The sequence below is a fragment of the Cyanistes caeruleus genome, chromosome 1 (assembly GCF_971803275.1).
Source record: "Cyanistes caeruleus chromosome 1, bCyaCae1.hap1.1, whole genome shotgun sequence".
In the NCBI taxonomy this organism is placed as follows: domain Eukaryota; kingdom Metazoa; phylum Chordata; class Aves; order Passeriformes; family Paridae; genus Cyanistes; species Cyanistes caeruleus.
In genome coordinates this window covers 16,568,795-16,589,149 of record NC_141701.1, presented here as the reverse complement: position 1 = coordinate 16,589,149, position 20,355 = coordinate 16,568,795, and the positions used below count along the sequence as shown (strand labels likewise).

The following is a 20,355-nucleotide window of genomic DNA, read 5'->3' as shown; positions in this document are numbered from 1 at the left end:
ATTGCTCTCATATCCCTCTCAAAAACGTTTCAGCAGAATTGCTGAACTCTATAGCAGTGCTCCAGTGCAAACATGAAGACCATTTCATTACTTATACAGTCTAATAATTCAGTTTTATAACTCAGCTTTAAAATTATGTGCAGCAGTACAAACCAGATAAAGTTATATTTCATACCACTATTATAAACATTTGCAATTCACCTCCTGGGAATTCAGAGTTTTCACTATAAGAGTAATCTATATATTAATTTTTTCTATTCTTTGCCATGGCCAATAGGATAACACAAAAATGTCTATCATATTTAACTTGAATAACAATTGCCATAAATTCTAGAAGTACATTTCTTAATTAAGTCAATGATTTTAGCAATGTCAGCTACCTGTTTAATAGCTGTAAAGTAACACAGTGAGAACAGAAGGAAGCACTGTTCAAAGCAGGACTAGGTCCATTGAATCCCCTTTGCTGTGTAGCCAAGCTGCTACGCTGCTTTCTTTCTCAGCAGCTGTATTTCCCCTCCTGTACTCTCAATGAATAAAGCTGCTTATGTATCTTAGGACAACAGGAAATGGAAAAGTGCACCAAACTGTTCTATTCCAAAACCAAATTATACCACCAGAAAAAAAAAGGGCACAGCAACACTGTACTTAGCCTAAATTATCAAATAGGAGATTAAGTATAGCATTCCTTCTCTAAATATTAATATCCATTCATGTTGTAGAGAGCCTGAAAGCTATGAAAAAACCTCCCAGAAACCTCTCCAGAAAAAAAACCAAAAAAAAAACCTGGCACAGAATCATCAGACTTAGAACTTCCCCATTTCTCACTCCAGCCAGCAATGCTGTGTCACTAGACAGTGATAAAATTAGCACCAGGATTTTTTCAAAATCCCTTCTTAATTTTAAGTGCATCTCACTATTTTATGTTGTCACTGTAAGTGAAGTCTATTACTTTTGAGTAAAATGTTTCAGTTTCCTCTCATGAAATAATTTTTCTTCAGGGATATTGTGCTATATAGACAGGTATGTTTATCAGATGTGTTTTCTGAATAATGAAGAAGGTGAACATGAAGTTTGTGTATATTTGTATCGAAGATAACTCAAATATGCCACTTGATGTAGTGGAAAGAAAGAGGAGGTGAGAAGAGAAAGAAGGAGAGACGAGAAGAATGGAGGGACACAGATTGCAGACTGAGGATTATGATATTGATGTTTAGTAGGCCAGAGTTGATATTTTGTGGTCTGTAGTTCACTTGGTTTGATTGAATGCAATTGCAGTGGCTCACATATGGTGGCTCAGCATAGTCTTTCTATTAATGGTATCATTTGATGTCTTTTCATAAGCATTTTTATTCTCAGGAGATCAGAAAATAAATATGTTCCTATATGCTATGATCAAGAAAGCCCACCAGAGATTCATATTTCCCACAGATTCTGTCAGGTACTCTGGAGCTTCTTATCAAGTTTCAGCTCAACTGCAAGTTTGCCAAGAGCATGAGAAGTCAGAAAAATAGATGTTTGGAGTCTTCATTTTTTATTTTTTTTTTACTTTAACTAGTGAACAGTAATGGATTCCATGTAACCATCTAGTATGTAATCTATTTCAAAGCATTTCAAAAGAAAATGTTTTAAATTATCTCTGATTATGAAAGGTATGTTCCTTCTTTTTCAAATTACAACTGGATCTAATCCCTTCAGATATATGTTGTTACTTCTCACCCTATCCTCTCATCCCACCTCTATCATTTTGCTTTATTGCAATGACAGGTTGCTAATCATTTCTATCTTAAATTTCAAATTACATATCCATAATGAAGTTTTAAATTATGAGGCCTGATACTAAGTATGCAGACGTTTCATCAAGAAGCTAAGAAGGAGCTACTGGGCAATCAAAATTTTTGAAAACTGGATACTAGGCAGAACCAGATTTCAAAATGTTGATTGCAGGGTTATACATGTTCACAAAGAGTACAAGAACAGAAATGGAAATTGCCCTGATGTGATTATCATTTAAATACATCTATTCTCTCACATCAAGGAAAGAGACATTAAATGAATATAATGTCATGTAATGAGTTTTCATTTCTTTGCTATCTGGGTGTAAAGAGGGTGGCTTCACATGAAGCCAGAAAAAAAAACAGGTATTGAAAGAAAAATTCTCTGACCAAATGAAGTTACCTTGATTCAGCTCTTAAAACAATAGACCTGGTAAGGGAGACTCCACTGAACTACAATTCTTGTATCCAGCCTAACTTTTTTGAAAATTCCTAATTGCACAGAATAAAACATCAGTTTCAAAAAAGATGAGTATCAAGTTCAAAGTAACAAGTTTATGTTTTGTTCTAAAATGCTGATTTCTGTGGTTGAAGGTAAAATTTCCCCAGATTTATACAGAGCTAGGATCTCAAGTTCTATTAATCAGCATGTTATTTTCACCTAGAAAGAAACTATGAGGAGCTGAGGAGTCAGTCACGTGTGAAAGCTGAAGTCTATAGATGATCTTCCATTTTAGTTTCAATTATTCTCTATCATAACTGAGAGACATAGTATGTTGTCTGTTAGAATTAGCAGTGCAAAATCTTTCAGTAAACTCTTTATAAGAACAGATGATAACATATATAATGAACTCTATTTATGCATGAGAGGCATATATTATATTTTGCTTAGTTAAAAAATCCATAGAAGTTGCATACTGCATTTTAATATAACACTTTTAATAATGCTGCTGCTGAACAGTTACCAAATGCTTGAAAAATTAACAGACTGCAAAGTGGCTATAATCTAGACAAAACCAGTTACATATAGCCTGAATTTTCTAAATTACCTCTTTTTTATGTGCAAACCCTCTCCCCCTCCAAAAAGAAAAAAAAAAGTGTTTAATTATTTCAGCTATTTTATCCCTAATAATTCAATGAAAAAAAGGCTTAAAAATTATTTTTTGTTTTTAATTTCATATCTTGATATATAGGAATGAATTTCTGTATGAAGTAGAATTCTGATGCATCATACCTGAAGGTAAACTTTATCAACAGCTGAAGACATTTTACTACAGAGTGAATCTGGACTGTATTTCTACAGCAGCCCTTCATTGTGTTATCAATTTTAAGATAGTTTCCTAGCTTTCAAAGTGTTACTCAGCTGGTTAATTTCTCAGGGTTTATTTTCTGTTGCAGATGGGACCAAGTAGGGTACAACAATTGCCTCAGAACTTCTCCAGGCAGTTTACTATAGCTCCGGCTTTGCTGACAGCGACACTTAATGGAAAGAGAAAAATCAAGTGTCTTAACACCAAGTGTACTTAAAAAATATGGGGAAAAATCCAAAAATGAAAAAAACAAAACACAAAACACTATTATGAAGAAAAAGAATAAAAACCAGTGTCTGTTTATATCTTGTAAAAACTTGCTAGAGTTCATAGTCCTGGTACTAAAAATGGGTTTAAAAAATGAACGCATGATATAAACCAACACTTCAAACACTACTATACTGAACTTGATCATGAACAAGATCCTTTCTGGAACATACGTATATAATACATATATATACATACACAAACAATACTATGAACTTCTGGACTTCAGGAATACATGTTGCAGCTCATTAACTTCAGTCTCTGTGTGAAAACTACAGACAGTCATGAAAACTGCAAAGGAGAAATAGCTTTATGTCTGTTGAGAGAACTGAGTCAGCATTTCTCCTGTGCAAACAAACAAGGATTCCATCCATAAAACTTCCAGATGCCACTATCCAGCGAAATTCAAGCCTAACTAATAATGTCTTGACACTAATTTGAATAAACATGTGTCAGAAGGACCAGAACAATAACAATTCTGTTTTTCAGTATTTAAAGAACTTGCTATTATTAGAGACCATAAAATATTTGTGACTGGATGAGACTATATGTTGTAGAGCTTTGAATATTTTGGTTTCAGATATCACCCTATACATCTGTGAATGATTACAGGGAAAGAAAATATTGCAACTTGGATGAGGTTATATATGTGTATTTTTGTATATTTCTGTGAGATGCTTAGTTTTTTATGTGTAGAGATCAGAGAGGAAAAAAACCCAACATATTTTGTTAATAATGTCTTACCTTCATAGTAAACTTTAAACCCATGAGCACTAACTGCAAAGTCACTTGTCAAGCGCAGTGAAAACACAGATTTTGTACTTGTCACAGGTGGAGGAAGATGAAATCCTGTTAACCTAAGAAACAAAAAAGCACAATTCATAGTTAATTGTTTGGAAAATAAAATTGTGTGTGACAGATGGCTGTTCCAAATAATATTTAATCATGGAAAGGACAACTGTCTTAAAAGTATGGAGTTTGCATTACTTGAAAAAATTACTTTATATAGTAATTGAGGAATTAATAAAAAATTTGACTGTCTTTCATACACACTATATTTAGCAGAGGTGATAAGAAGATGTAGGAAATAGACTTAAAAGCTGTTCAGGTTATTAGTTGCTGAAAAATAAAGCAACCAAAGTATTCACAATTCAGCAGCAAATTTACACTCCTTAGAGTTATGTTTAAAAATGTATTGCACTATATATCTTACACTGGTTCCTGCCAAAATTTGTAGCAACTGAATTTTTTCACAGTAATATGACGAAAGAAAGGGACTATGATTTACTTTAATGAAGGAATTTAGTATTATTTAAACTGTGCACTTTAGCCTCAGAGGAGAAATTTCTGATCTCAACTTGAAGAACAGCATCATTGTGAAATAACAAATCCATATAAAAAGCTCTCTGGAAAGGAATTACAGGGTCATTAAGGTTTGTGGTTTTGTTGTTTGTATGTTTGTGCTTGTTTTATTCTATTAAAATCACAGTCTTTGAGACACAAATGAAAGAAAAATTTTTGTGTACTCAGCCCTGTTTATAAGCTCTACTGATACTCACTTCTTCATATTCTTCTGATGTACATATGACAACACTTATCTTCCTCAGTTTAAGGAAAATAACCTCATCAGGGTTCATATCAGACCAACAAAGCCCATAATATTTAACTGTCAAAAATGTGTAAAGAACCAACCAAAGAATTTAGCTGTGTACACACACCAGTGAAATATAGACATACCCTTAGAACCCAGTTAGCCATGTGTGATGAATTGTGTAGAAAATATGATTATATATTTTATTAATGATTGAAATTATTTTCATGTATTTTTAAATAAGCCCTTATTTTACATTTTATTTTGAATTCAGAATGACAGAAAATTTTAAGTCAAAAGGGACCTCTAGAGGCCATATAGTCCAACCTACTGTTCAAAGTGAGCTAAAAGTCAGTTAGCCTAGGTTGCTCAAGTTTACATTTTCCCTTTCCATTGTTAGAACAAATGCACTGTGATTTTTTGTTTGCTAGAGGTTTTTTGTGCTTGATTTAGTTTTGGGGTTTTTTTGGGTTTTTTCATTGTTTTGGTTTTTTTTTTAACACAGCTATATATACAGCTACATAGGCTGGTCCTTAGCACACTTCAAGAAATATGTAAACTCTGACAATCTGACAATTTTACTGGAAGAGATGACATATATTTTTGATTTTGCTTGATGCAGGAACAAACACCAATGGTGCTTATGGATGTTTTAATACATTTGCTGCTGCTGATTTTGAAATTCAGTCTCAGCCTTCTTCTGAAATCACAAATTAACTGATAACTTATGTCCTACCATTATCACCATTTGTAGTCTCATCAGAGGGAAGGATATAGAGTGATGAGAAGCCCAGAATTCAAAAGGTCAGGAAATGATTTGCTAAAAAATACTGTAATTGAAATATTAACATTTATTTAATGTTTTACTTATTTTTAGCTTTAAGTTACCTTTAGATGAGTTCTATATAGTGTACCAGTAATTTACCATAAAGCTTTTTTGCTGTGGGGATCATAAAAACTGTTATATTTTTCTTTGATCTCTATGTACTTGGTGTCCCTAACAGATACTGTAAATTATGGGTATTTATAGATTTTTTTTCTTAAACAGTCTTTGAAAAACCAAACAAAGCAAAACAAAAAAAGAAAAAAGAAGAAACTCCTCAATACAATAGCCAATTTTTGCCATTGGTTACAGTCATGAAAGTTATGAAAGCCAAATGATAATAGTACTCACATCACATAACCAGAAAAATGAAAAACATGAACAAAAGAAGCAAAGGCCCCTAAAGAGGTGAATATTCACATATTTATATGCAGCAAGTCCTCAGAGGGTATATTTACAAAGTTGTTCTTTGTTTTGTCATTGGTAGCTTTATGAATAGCATCATTAAAACAAGACTAAAGAACTTATGTTAATATGAAAAGATGAAGAATTATGTACAGAATATTTATGATTTAGGAAATGCAGTTTTTTTATTTGATTAAGAGGGTATATTTTTCTTCTGTTAATAAAAAAAAGGTAATAAAATGCTTACATCTCCCAAACAGGCATATGCATAATTTTTTAATCAGTCAATATCAATGCATTTTTTCCAATAGCTTGGTCATCATCTAATAAATTAATTAATTCATTGGTAAGTATCAACACTTTAAAATAAGCTAGCCTAATGTAAAGCCAAAGAAATAATTTGAATAAAAGTTTAACTTGCATCTCACAGTAGGTTTAGCCCACATTTATTTATGTATTCAATAATTTAAAAGAATTCTGGGTATAAACATATATCCAGCAGAAAAGGAGTATACAGTTATCCCAAAATGTTTAATTTTATGAATGGTATGTAGACACAGCTAGATGGGTAGTGGATTTTTTAAATGAACACATATGTTACTAGCACAGTAAACATTACAGCTCCTGATGCAAAACAGATCATTATAAGAGCTGTTGGATACCATTTAGCTTTCAGCAGTGGGCCTTTTATAACCATCATTACATTGCATTTAGTCAAAAAGGATAAGCTTGTTTCTTTAATTTGGTTGCTACACTTAAATTGATATGAAGAAATTCAGCAGTAATATTTTTGGTTTAGTGGATGCAAAATTAATCCAAAATTTTAATAAGTGAGAATTCAGCATGCAAATATCACCCAGTAAAATACTACAGATTTTTAGAAAGAACTGTAATGTAATTCATTCTGACTATTGAAATAACCTGATACTTAAGTGTTGTTCTTTAGGTATAAAAGGATATTGGCCTCAGAGCTTAAGTCTTATTTGTATATTAAACTCTACAAACTGTCATAGAATATAGAATAGTTTTCATTGCCATTTAAAATGAAACATAGCAAGCACATCACAACTGCAGGAGAGAAATGGCAGGTAAGCAGCAAAATACCTGTGAGATAATGTATGTGTATAGTCACTTATTCAGATCAGTCTAAATGTCCAACTAAATGTTAGACAACTAAAGATCTGAGTACTCTGGTAAAAGTGAAACTTTAGGTGGAACAATTATGCAAAATAAGTAGTCATCTCGTTAAGCAGATCTCATATGCATATTAAGCACATTTAAAATTTAAATTTCCTCTAGTAGCTGAGGTTTTTTTTATCTACAGCAATTTTCCATCTTACATTCGATTTGCATATCTCATTCCATTTGTATCAACTTTTATAAATTTAAAATACCTAATGGAGTTATTCAGGTGACTCTCTGTTGCTGTTTTAGATACTGTGAGATATCTGAAACATCAGCACAGAGTTGGTAGATAAGACATTGCACCACCATGAGATCCATGTGCTTCTGGAGAGATGGAGGCCAGGCAGGATGTGCCTACATCTTTTGCTAGGCTCTTCAATCATTCCTTTATAGTATGCCACTTTGGCAGAAAAAAATTCTATGACAGATGTGCTGCTTTCTTTTTTTTTTTTTTTTTTTTTGGGATTATCAGTTCCTTTTCTTCTTTCCCTTTTTGATTTTGGAACTGTTATCTGACCTCATTAACAGATCCCATAAGTACCTGATATGGCTTGGGTAGCCATGGGAAACCAGGAAACCAGGGGAACTAAAAGACAATGTCTACAGAGATTTAGGAAAATATATTGCTTTCTGTTTCAACTCTTAAAACCCCAAATTTTAAATTGTGACATTCTACTTGAGTATTTGATTTTGATGATGCAGTTTAGCTACAGTGTGTTATCAAACACAGAACAGTGATAAAAATTTGTAAATAAATGCACTGCATATGAATAAATATATTTGTTTTTTTCTTCCTGGTGTGTCTAACAAGCTTGCCAGGCACCCAACACACACAAGAAATAAACACATTATGTATGTAGTGCAAAACTACAGATGTTTCTGGGAGCGTAGGAAAAGGTTAAGAGCTATTTTTATTTATTCAACTTTTTTATGTCAGAAAGACCAGATGCTCATTCTGAAAAATTTATTGTATTTAGAAATTCTAAAACTCCAGTAGTAAATACAGTGAATATAAAGATATCATTTGGAGACACAATATGCATTCAGAATTTATACATTACTTGCACACCTAATTACAATGCTATGTAGTTGCAGTAATGTGAATCTGGCAATGTTTTTGCAATCATCTCAGAATATAAGAATGGAGAACAGAAACACTCATTGCCTTGGAGCCAGACAAAAGGACATATGAGGTACATGATTAAATTACTCCATATAGACCCAAAACTGAGAAGAAAATCATCACCATCATACTCTTTGACAATGAATTAGTCTTGCTGGTTGTTTGCCATAACTACCCCATGGTGCTACCTTTATTCTCCCAAGGAAAACCAAAGTGGCTAAGGATCCAAATGGATATAAAGGATGCCACAGAACACCACCAGAGAAAAGAGGTTGATTCTAGGAGGATTCTGTACAATTTTAACTGCATACTTTTAAGTAATTATTTAATAATTAATTGCTTTATTACTGTTAGTAATATTAGACATAATATTATGTTATATATAATATTATAATATAATAATTAGACAAATTAGTAACAATAGCTGTTATATGCACTGCTATATTTTTATTTGTTAAGATTTGGTGAAATAAGACAGATTTTGTTTGAGTCCCCAGATGACTCTAAGTACTCAGAGTGTAAGTACATTAAATTTCTTGATGTACAAGTAAAGTGACTAAAGGATATCTTTTTCCAGGTAAGAAACTAGTTTTGAAGGAATCTGTGTCTTACATGTTTTCTGACTCTATCCTTTTTTATTTTTTCAGTATTGGAAAAAGTCAAATGGAGTCTGAAACAAAACATTGTCTTATGTACACAGGAATTTCTAAATATTCTCTCACCATAAATTAAAATATAATAAATTCTAAGCAGTAGTGATAATGTTTGAACCTATATGAAAATTTGTAGTAATATTTTTTGGCATTGTAAATTATTGAAAATGACATTATTATTTTCTTTCAAATATGTCATTTACAGTGTATCCCCATGTCTCTTCCTCCTGTAGGTTAATATATTCTGCCACACACTATAGATTAAAAAAGAGAAAGCACCTATATTAAACATTTGAATCTGTCTGTTTTCATTTTCTATGTATGTTTTAAAAGACTATTACTCCAAGAGTAATTATAATCTGTTTTAATCTCTCCCCTATCTTTTTTCAACCACATTTTATACAATTTTAAAAGGACAAATCATCTCAGATTTGCACTTTCCAAGACTTCAGAGTTTTGACTGGAAATTTCTGCAGTTTGATCAATCATTTGTTTTCTGCTTTTACTGTGGCCCTTGTGATAAAATTTAAATCACGTATCACTTTAAGCTGCATGCTGAACTTCAAACTCATCAGCCCTCAAGGAAGACCAGCTCCCAGCTTCAGGATCTAAATAGAGCAATCATTTCATAATTACAAAGTTAAAATTATGGAAAGAATTCTTGATTAGTCATACAAAAATGCTCCTAGATAAATTGTTTACTTGAGATTGTGATATGATAAATGACTGTATTTCCTCTTTGCTTGTGTATCTTAGATATTTGCTGTTTGACATTGATTATGTTTTTTAACAGGTAATCCTTTAAAATGTATTTTCACAGCCGTTTGTATTGTTTTGTTTTCTTTGCAGGTTCACAAGATTCTAGCTTTTCTACAGTTAGTTATTTCCAAAGAAAATACATCTCCTCAAGAATATTTGATTGGATAGTATCCAAAGAAATTCACAAAAAAAGTTTTTCTAGGTGAATAGCAGTCTCAATTAATTTCTGATTAGGTCACAGAAACTTTACATTGGGAAAAATTTTAGTCTAATCTGAAGGGTTTAGAAGAAAATGTTTGTCCCTATTTTATGTAAAATGATGTAGAAATATAAAACAGTAACACACCAAGTTATTGTAACTTTAACTGTAAAATTAAAATGAGTGTCAAAGCCTATATATTCTAATTTATAGTTTGATCTCCAAATAGCTGTTTATTCTTGTAAAAAGAAGATAGATTTTGAAAAAGAATATACATAATAAGCAAAATGCCAACTATAAAGGAAAAGTAGGTAAAACAAACTTTTGTATAACTTCATTGAGAATCTTCCTCACAAGTAAAGACAAACCTTCTGAAGACAACAGAAATTTTAGTCCATATTTAGCAGTTTACAGGAAATTGAAATATCTGATATTTTCAAATAACAGATAAAATATTTCTAATTATTTTTTTCCTTTTACATCAATGTAACATTTCTTTCCACTATGAAACTGTGGTCTTAATGATACACATTTAAGTTGATAATCTTCAGACAATATTATTCTTAAAATCCATAGCACATATACAAATGAAGCATCCTCACCAGGGGATTTTTCCCATTAAGCTAGCTAAAATCCTTCTACCAATCATTTTATTTGCTGGTGTGTCCAGTAACTCGCTATCTGCTATTTATGCAGATGTACCAGTCAATACTTAGCGAAAAATACATCTTGAATTTAGTAAGAATGGGGATTGGTTTTGTTGGACCACATGCTGATGGATCCATTATTAGCTGCTGGAGTCTTGTCTGTGTGGTTTTGTATTCATATACACTTCTATTAATTTTCTAAGTAGCAGATGATTTCATTTAACATCTGACTAGCCTGATGCTACACTGATTCAATTTCAAATTTAGTGAGATCTTTTGCCTGCCAGATACTTGTTTAACATTTTCCCACTAGCTCTAATTATTATTAAAAAAAAAAGTCCTCAACAGAAGGGTTTGCTTATTTGCATTTTCTAAGAAAAAAGTATGATCTTCTCACCCAATTTACTGCTGCATTTGCTGTGGCCAGCATCTGCTCAACTAAAATAACAGCATTCTTCAGTATTTTTTTCTGGATGAAATTTTGTTTTCATCTAATACTCCTCAAACATTTGTTTCTGAGGACCATATCCCCTTATTTCTACATGTCATGGCATTTTCTTATTTTGAATACCAAGATATTAAAGAAAATATAGGATTACTTAATAAAGTATGGATTTTAAATGTTGAGTGTATCCAATTTGGCATCCCATATTTTGGTTGTTATTTCTTTTCGTTGCCTTCTTTCATGGGAATGCAAAATCTAGCATCTGTTTCTCTTTCAGTCTGTTCTGTGATCTTTTTTCTTCTGTCACTTCCATAATAATTCCTCAGACATGTAAGCATCTGTGCTGATTTTGACGGGGGTAGAGTTAATTCTCTTCACAGTGATTAATATGGGCTATGTTTTGTATTTGTTCTGAAAACAGTGTGATAATACAGGGATGTTTCTGTTCTTGCTGGGCAGTGCCTTAGCTGTTTCCTGCACTGTGAGGCTGGCGAGCGGGCTGGAGGTGAATGGGAAGCTGGGAGGAAACACAGCTGGGGCAGCTGACTCCAAACAGCCCAAGGGATATCCCACCCCACATGGTGTCTTGCTCATTATATGAAGCTGGGGAAGAAGAAGGAAGGAGAGATGTTTGGAATGATGGTGCTTGTCTTCCCAAATCATCGTTACTCCTCATGGGACCCTGCTCCCCTGGAGGTGGCTGAACACCTGCCTGCCTGTGGGAAGAGGTTCATTAATTCCTTATTTTGCTTTGCTTATGTGTGTGGCTCTGGCTTTCCCTATTAAACTGTCTTTGTCTCAGTCTATGAGTTTTATCACTTTTACTCTTCTGTTTCTCTTCCTCTTCCCACTGGTGAGGGAGTGAGAGAGTGGCTGTGTGGTGCTTAGCTGCCAGCTGGGGTTAAACCACAATAGCCTTTCTGATCTCTAAACAGCAAACTGAGCATCTACCAGTAGAAATTTTCAAAAGCTCTGAAAACTATTTAAGGAGCAGTATCAGTCAACCATAAATAGTAGTCAACAGAAAAGCTGGGAAAAGCAAGGCAATATATTTTTAAAAATTAAATAATGTATTTCACCACCAAAAAATGATGAAACAAAATATTTTCTATGTCATTAAGTAAATTATTTAAATATCAACAATGCTAAGTATATGAAAGTGTACCCAAATTTCTTTTTTTTTTTTTTAAAGTAAAGTCACCTGCAGCAGCTAACTGCAAATATCTGCTTTTGAATAAAACCTTTAAAGTAGTCCAGAACATATTTACCTATGCTTCTACTCCTTCTTGGAAACTGAATCCATATTCCATATAGAAAGGCGTACATATAATTCAGTTTGAAGTACATGTCATGCTATTTGATTTCTATATCAAATTCCACAGCCACAGTGCTTGAGATGCAGCTCTAATGATTTTAACATTCTTTTGCTGATCCCATATCCACTGTAAAGTAGCATGAATGCCACAAAAGTAAGGAGATTTTGTTCGCTCCTGTTACGGTTTTTCCCTTCTGGTTACCAAAATTACCTTAATAATCCCAAATAAATAAATAGAAAAATTTTAATATTGAAAATTTGAAAAATACTTGTGGAACTTACTGTAAATGGTTTGCTTGGGTATAAAAAAAATATTTATTTCACAGCACTAGATAACAGGATATCAAAGAAAGCAGGTCTGAGGTCAAAACAAGTTGTTCAGGGCTTTATACAGTTAAGTGCTGATGATCTGCAAGGAAGGTGATGTCTCAGCCTTGTGGGCATCAGATCCAGTCCTTAACTGTTCAAGAGAAACACTTCTACACACTGTCACATTCAAATTATTCTGTGTGATAATAGCATCTGTCACCTGATCTACTAACAGACCTCAGTGATCACAAATACCACAGGAGAGACAACCTCACAGTTCTAACGTGCTTAGTCTGATAACACCTACCAAAGTCAGAAAGTGCTGTTCTTTTGCAGGGATTGAACAGGTACAAAGAATTGGATACCAGGATTCAGGCTTGTTTTAAATGCCCTAATCTCTGTAGACAGTTCTTTTTCACAGTCCTTACGATAAATAGTCATAGAAGCAGAGATATCTTTGGGTTGTAAGGTGCCTTCGAGGGTCATCTAGTCCAAGTCCTTTGTGATAAGCAGGGATATTAAACTAGATGATGCTGCTCAGAGCCCTATCCAATCATACCTTGAATATTTCCAGGGATGGGATATCTACCACTTTTCTGGGCAATCTGGACCACTATTTCACCACCCTTACTGTAAAAAATTTCTTCACTATTTCAAGTCTGAATCTCACCTTTCTAATCGTAACCCATTAACCTTTGTCCTATAACTACAGGCCCTACTGAGAGTGTGTTCCTGTCTTAAAAGCCCCCTTTAAGTACTGAAACATCACAATAAGGTGTCCCTGGGACCTCTAACTGAGGGGAGGAAGAAAAAACAAATTTTTGTTAGTACTACCACTATTTATTTATTATATAAATTTTACAAGAGTATTTCTACATCAAGTAGGTGTACAAAGTGCATCAAGAACTGCATTAATTGTCAGTGGAAGGAGAAGATTGTCTCACATTATTCTGCACTGGTGGGCCTCAGCTTGAATCCCATGTGCAGTTTTGGGGACCTAAAGATAATATAAGAAGGATATAAAGCTATTAGAGAGAGCATCTAAAGGAGGGAGGCAAAGATGGTGAAGGGCCTTGAGGGGAAGCCATATGGGGGGCGTCTGAGGTCATTTGTTCTGTTCAGCCTGGAAAAGAGGAGACTGAGAAGAGACCTCATTGCAGTCTACAATTTCCTCAGGAGGGCAGGAGGAGAGACAGACACTGGTCTCAGTCTGTGGTGACCAGTGACAGGACTCAAAGGAACGCAATTGTTCTATGATTCTACTTGCATTCAAAAGCATCCTACTTTCCTTAGTTAATAGTATTGTTTGGAATGGTTTTCTGATTTACTTTTTAATTTTTTTTTTTCCTTTTCTAGATAGAAGAATGAAAAGAAGTTTTACATATTTTTTTTTAAAAGACAATATTTTAATATTAGTACACCACAACATTTCATAGAGCAAAATAACACTGTTTACATCTTACATATGAAATTAAGTGTCTGAAGATTTGAGAATTCTGTATCTAAATTGATGGTTAACATCAACAATATTTCCATGATTAGCCATCTTTCTGATGACTCTTCTAACTGCCAGAGTAAAACTAATCTCCCATAAACTCTTCCATGCCTTGGCCTTTTCTCACATCCATGTTTTAGGCACCCACCTATGTAACCATGCCTTTTTTGAGCTTTGAGCAGAAAAGGCCATATCCTAATAGCAAGTTCAAAGAATCACAAGGGCTAAAAAGTCCGTACATAGCAGTAGCTAATCCAGGTGAGCACCAAGCAAACTCCAAAAGAATTGTGATGATTTGGAGCAAACAATCACTCATGATGATCAATCGCTCACTTGTTATATACTCACACATTAATTAAACTGAAAAGTGTCAGACTAAAACTGGTAAGATGAAGTTCAGTTACCTTGTTGAACTACTTGTCCAAAGGTTTAAAAGTATTCAGGAAAGGATTGGACATGTAACTAATAAGAAAAATTCCAAGTTCAGCTTGGAATTCTATCACTGATAGAATTGCTAAAGCAATTAATCGGATATGAAAATCCCATGATTCAAGAAATCAATGAATTTTTAGACAGTGAATTAAACTGAGGCTCTTTAATGTGTAAATTTCATGTGTACATTGGGTTCTGGTGTAAAGGTAAACTCATCTTTGTCTTAACCCAGGAGTTTGTTCATCTTACTTTCTCTTACTGTCCTGCTGTTGAGGGAGAGTGATGGAGTGGCTGATGGGCATCTGGCAGCCAGCCAAAGTCAACTCAGCACAACCTCCAATGCTCTTTTTTACACATCAATTCAGAACAAACATATTTTAAATCTCTGGAGTGTGTTGGGAAAGGATAACACTTATCTACTGAGTAATAGACTATTAAGTTCAATTCTCTTTAGGCTTTATGTTTTTGGATGTGTTTGTGTGCATTCATGTGTACATGTTGAGAAGTTAATAAAGGTGTTGAATTGCAGTTGAGAGTATTGCAAGATTGAAATGCAACATTCTGGTAAAATTCAGTTTAGTCTTTTGAATTTCTGTCTAATGAAACTGTTACTTAACCATTGAAAGTAAGAAATGTAAAGGCTTCCTTAAAAATATTCCAATTAAAACATGAACAGGAGTAACTCCTATTTTTATATGTCTATTCAATTGGTTTAAAATAAGCAGAATTTAATAGTTTATAAAACAAAGCAAACGTGATTGAGCAGAAGTGGTCAACTAGGATAAAGTTTTACTCTCCCTGAAAATAGTAATAGAAATATATTTTTTTCAATAAGTCATTAACAAATTGACATATGATTTATGAACAAATTTATTTTTGTCAAATGATCATTTTTCCCAGTCAAAATGCTAAACTGCTCATGAAATCTATTATTTTAAAATAATGCTCATAGGTCAAGGTTGAACATTGTTAATTGAGCAGCTGCTTTGAACTAAACAATAAAGTATTCATCAGGTTCTGGTATGATCATTATATTCTGCACAAAACATGTTTCTGAAAACTGCCATCATCCATTATCTGTGTCTTTTATTATACAACTCTCCACTTTTTCCATCAGAAATGAAACAGATTTTATAAATAATTATCTTGTCTAAAGCAGTCAATTTGTTTTAAGGCATAAAACTATCAAGAAGAACTTTAAATGATAAGTAAAAAGAGACAGATATTGCACTACTGTACAAATAGTCTTTAAAAATCTGTAGGATGTGGATTTGCCTGCTTCTTGAAGAGAAAAACTGATAAGAACAAAACATATCAAACAATAACTTTTAGAGAATTTGAAAGCATCCTAGGTCCTTAAAGTAACTAAAATTAAAAAATAAAAAAAAAATATTAAGGAAGCAGTACAGACTTTTAACCTCAAGCAGCTGGAACATGGTGATAATATAGCTTATTGTCCTCATCTTCAATCTGGGTGAAGGTCTACAGTACATTTTAGCAGATCTTGAAGCTTTCTGAGCACTAAAGGAGAGGAACCTGTTCCTTCCAAATTTCCCGGAGTTCTAACACTGACTTCACACTGGTTCCAGTCATTTGCACCCTTCTCTCTGAATTTATTTAACCACCCCAGTGAAGAACTATAGCTTTAAAAATAAACCTGAGTCAATTCAGTTAGCAAAGGGAAGCATATCTTCAAAGTTGTATGCCTGATGAGTGCCAGAGCCAATGGAAAAAGAGAGGGATCATATTGCCAAAGTCAGAGGAACAGGGGAGACGGCTTTGCTTTTGTGAGTGACAACAAGCTTTTAGATGAGTTGGACTATCTTTTGTAACTTTGCCTTAATGTGTGAAAATAGCAAAATATGGAAAGAAGAAATGCCATATTTTGCTTCTCACCATTGTAGGTGCCAGGAACTTCCAGAACAGCTTCAACTTATACAAAATATTCTGTATCATTTTGGAATTCATCCATGAGCAAAAGGCTTGTGACATTATCACCACACACTTTATTTCTGCTCTGGTATAGAGATAAATTTGTATTAGCAGGCCATGTAAAAGAGGACAAACTATATGCATATATTTCAGAATCGATGCTTTTAATATGAAAAATTCAGTCTTTTAAAACTGAGTAATGGCAGCAAATAGAATAAAACCAACTGATTAATCAGCTAAATTAGCTGCAATACTTTAAAAAAAAGCAACAAGAAAACAAAAAAACTCCATGGATTTTATTTCATTCATATTCTTCCAGAAAACTTTCACTGAGTCAGAAACAACTTACTTTTCTCATAGGCCCTTGTTCACTTTAAGGGAGATCATATATGCAGGGTATGCCAGAAAGAGCAAGAGAGGCAAGGGAGGATGTTAGAGTAAAGGTGTCTCTCCTCCAGCACTGGGAATGTCTATACTTAGAGGTCTGGAGCATATGGTGTTTCAAGGCAGAGCCTGGATACACTGCAGTGAAGAAATAAGTATGAATAAAGTCTTTCTTTTTGACCACTGCAGTGAGAAATTAAACTGAATTTCTCTGAAATGCCCTTGGGGTTGGGGTAGGTAAAAAACCCAACAAAACAGGCTATCACAAACAAAGTGGAAGATAAGAAAACCAGGTTATAATGGAAAATATTTTACATTTACACATCTAAAATTCTGGGAAAGACCGATCCAGGAAAAATGACTGTGGTACTAGAGGTGTTTTTATCCCATCAAACCAGAAATGTGCCTCTGTAATGACCTTTACAAATTCAGTGAAATAAAGGATTCTAAATTAATGTATCTATTACATAAGTACAATTTATATTCTATATAAACATAAATAATAAAACCATGTAATTTTCAGTCTCATAGAAGGTAAATTATTAATTCTATATTGATTACTATATATTAAATACCACAGAAAAATTTCTAGCAGGAAAATGAAAAGCATTTTTTAAGAAAAGGTTACTTGAGTTTAAACAGAATATAAGGCCCCACTTCCAAGGGAGAAAAATCTAAATTAAAAATTTGGACTTGTAAAACATAGATAATAAAAAAGAAGTGAGTCAGGTCCCTTATTCTAACCTCCACTCTTCATAATCTTCTAATCACTGATGGAACAAAGAAATACTTCCAAAATGAACAAATACCTCAGTAGTTTCAGAAAAGAGGTTTTAAAATATTCTGTTACTTTTGCTGAAATCAGATAAGAAAACACAACTAGTTTTTGTCTTTGTATTTAGGATTGGATAATACCATGGGCACATGGAATGCACATCTCTAAATAGTTATTGGACTGAAAGGTCTGCAACTAGCATTTGCTTTTTAATAAATGGGTTTAAATAAAAATAAGGTTATAGTAGAAATATCAATCCACTTATCTGATTTTTTTTCAATCATCAAAGGATAGGTTATCTTTGTTATCTTGATTTTATATCAGATCCATTTTGACTGACATTAACATAATCAGATAATCAGAGTAAACAAGACTTTTGAAAGGAAACAATTATTATGGCAAACAGGATTTCACACAAAGAAGAAGATGAGTGGGCTACCCAAACTTCATACCAAAATAAAGAGTTAGAGTTGTTACTTTTTAGCACTGTAACTGATAAAGACAATGAAAAGTCTATGAAGGAAGTTTAAAACTTTTGCATTTTCCTTGTATTTTATGGATATATGCTTTACAAAAAGGCTAAATATAAGTTCTACAAACCACTGCATCACATAGTACAAAATAAGAAATCAGTTCAAAATTATTCTTCAAACACAACCCATTTAACAAGACATAAAGTGAATAGGGTTTTTTAGGGCATTCAATGTTGGTGTTGCTTTGAACACTTCTTGAAATTTTACCTTTTAATTCAATGTCCAAAATAACTGGCCACTAGTCTAAATATCAATATGAAAAAGTCACTTTGCTTAAGAAAACACATTTTTTTACTGAAAAAGCACAACCAAACGTAAAACACAATAAATAAATTTGTTTGTGTGCTGAAGATTGTAAATATTTTTTTTTTAAAAGTAGCTCATGTTTTTGATTTAACTTCTTCATGGCTTGGTCTCAGTTAAAAAATTTCTTACAGCTGCACCTCATAAAACAGTGTTAAGAGCCACTTCCATACATATGTATATCATATATATCACCTTAGCATAATTATGAAACCTGGTGTTACAGCATATTGATTGATACCTTAGGGCAGTTCTATACAACAAAATGTTTAGGCAAAAAACCTATGTTCAATAATAGACTAGGAAAAATTCCAAACACTCAAGACTTAATTTCCCTAGACAACCATCAAGAAAACCTTAGCTACAGAAAGATTAAATCTCCTTCACCCAAAACATAGGGCAAGGGAAAACGTTTAAAGCATCTACATAAAATTGTTGAATCATGTTGAATATAATTCTAACTTTCAACATTCCCAAAGCTGAAAGCCTCCCAGAATATTGCTAATTATAGGTGCAAATACTATGAAAGAAAAACTGGTCAGGAGTTTTTGTGGTTGAGGGTTTTGGTTTTTTTTATTTTGTAATTTTAGTAATTTATTTGAAATTCTGAAAAAAAGTGATGTTAAAAAATTATTCACAGATATAACTGCAAATGGCTGTCAAAAAAGAAAATTACGTGACAATGATTAATTAGGCTGGTCTTAGAATGGTAGTATAGAAATGGATAAAACAATTTTCCTGAGGAGTGTGCAATGGAATGAAATAAGAGATAAATGGTAGAAAATAGTTTGATAGTGAAAGTAACATAATGAAAAGACAAAGCTACAGACACATTCAGTACTTATTTTTCATGCAAAACCATAGTCAAATTTATAGTTTTTCATTTTAACTTCAGAAAAGCAAGATATCTCCATTTTAATTTTTAATATTTTTCCTTCCTTATAACCACAATTGTAAAATTTATAACACACATCCAGATAATGAGACTTTTCCATACTATTTATAAGTGGAAATAATACTTTTTGTAATACTTGCTGTAGTATTTCATATGGGGAAAAAACTTTAACTTTACATAGTGGATAATATTATCTATGTAGTGGATAGTATTATTTTCCAAATTTCTTTGTAATTTGGACAGGCAAGATGTTTAATTTATTTTAATTTTGTGTGTGTGTGTGTTTGTGGACATGGAAGATGTTTTAAGTATTTTTTCAAGTCTATATTAAAATATATTTTCACTTCCAATATTTATTTGAAATCACAGAGGAAATAAAAATAAATAGCAGAAATTATTACAGCCATGATTCTTTTTCACATGGTCTGGTATAACAGCCTTAGAATGCAACAAGGAAAAAAATATTTTTACAATTAGCAATATTCAAATTGCAATGAAATAAATTATATGGATTAGCATGTCACTGCCCTTTTTTCATCCAGATAATATTTGTAGAGGTGGATTATCAAATAGTATGTAACAAAGGCAGTAATCAAAGAAATTACTTAGCTTCAAATTAGGAAAAAAACCCAAACTCTACTTTGACTTTATTCCAGATTTTGTCATGGTAGAAAACACGTGTCAGTGATTTCCGTTTGATAATTACGTCCTTTAGCACTTACTGTTTCCTTCAAATTTTATGAATCTTTTTGTAATTATGGACAACTACTTTCTAGATGACAACAGAAATACTGCAATATATG

The 20,355-nt window shown here is 32.8% G+C and overlaps 1 protein-coding gene across 3 annotated transcripts in view; it reads right to left on the bottom strand.

Annotated features, from left to right (window-relative positions):
* CSMD3 (CUB and Sushi multiple domains 3) overlaps nucleotides 1-20,355 on the bottom strand; it is a 574,655-nt gene that overhangs the window by 463,630 nt on the left and 90,670 nt on the right. For all 3 annotated transcript variants that reach the window (XM_086880080.1, XM_086880087.1, XM_086880091.1), the window contains exon 3: nucleotides 4,094-4,206. In XM_086880080.1, the coding sequence (XP_086736206.1) occupies nucleotides 4,094-4,206 (113 nt within the window). The remainder of the gene's footprint in view (nucleotides 1-4,093; nucleotides 4,207-20,355) is intronic.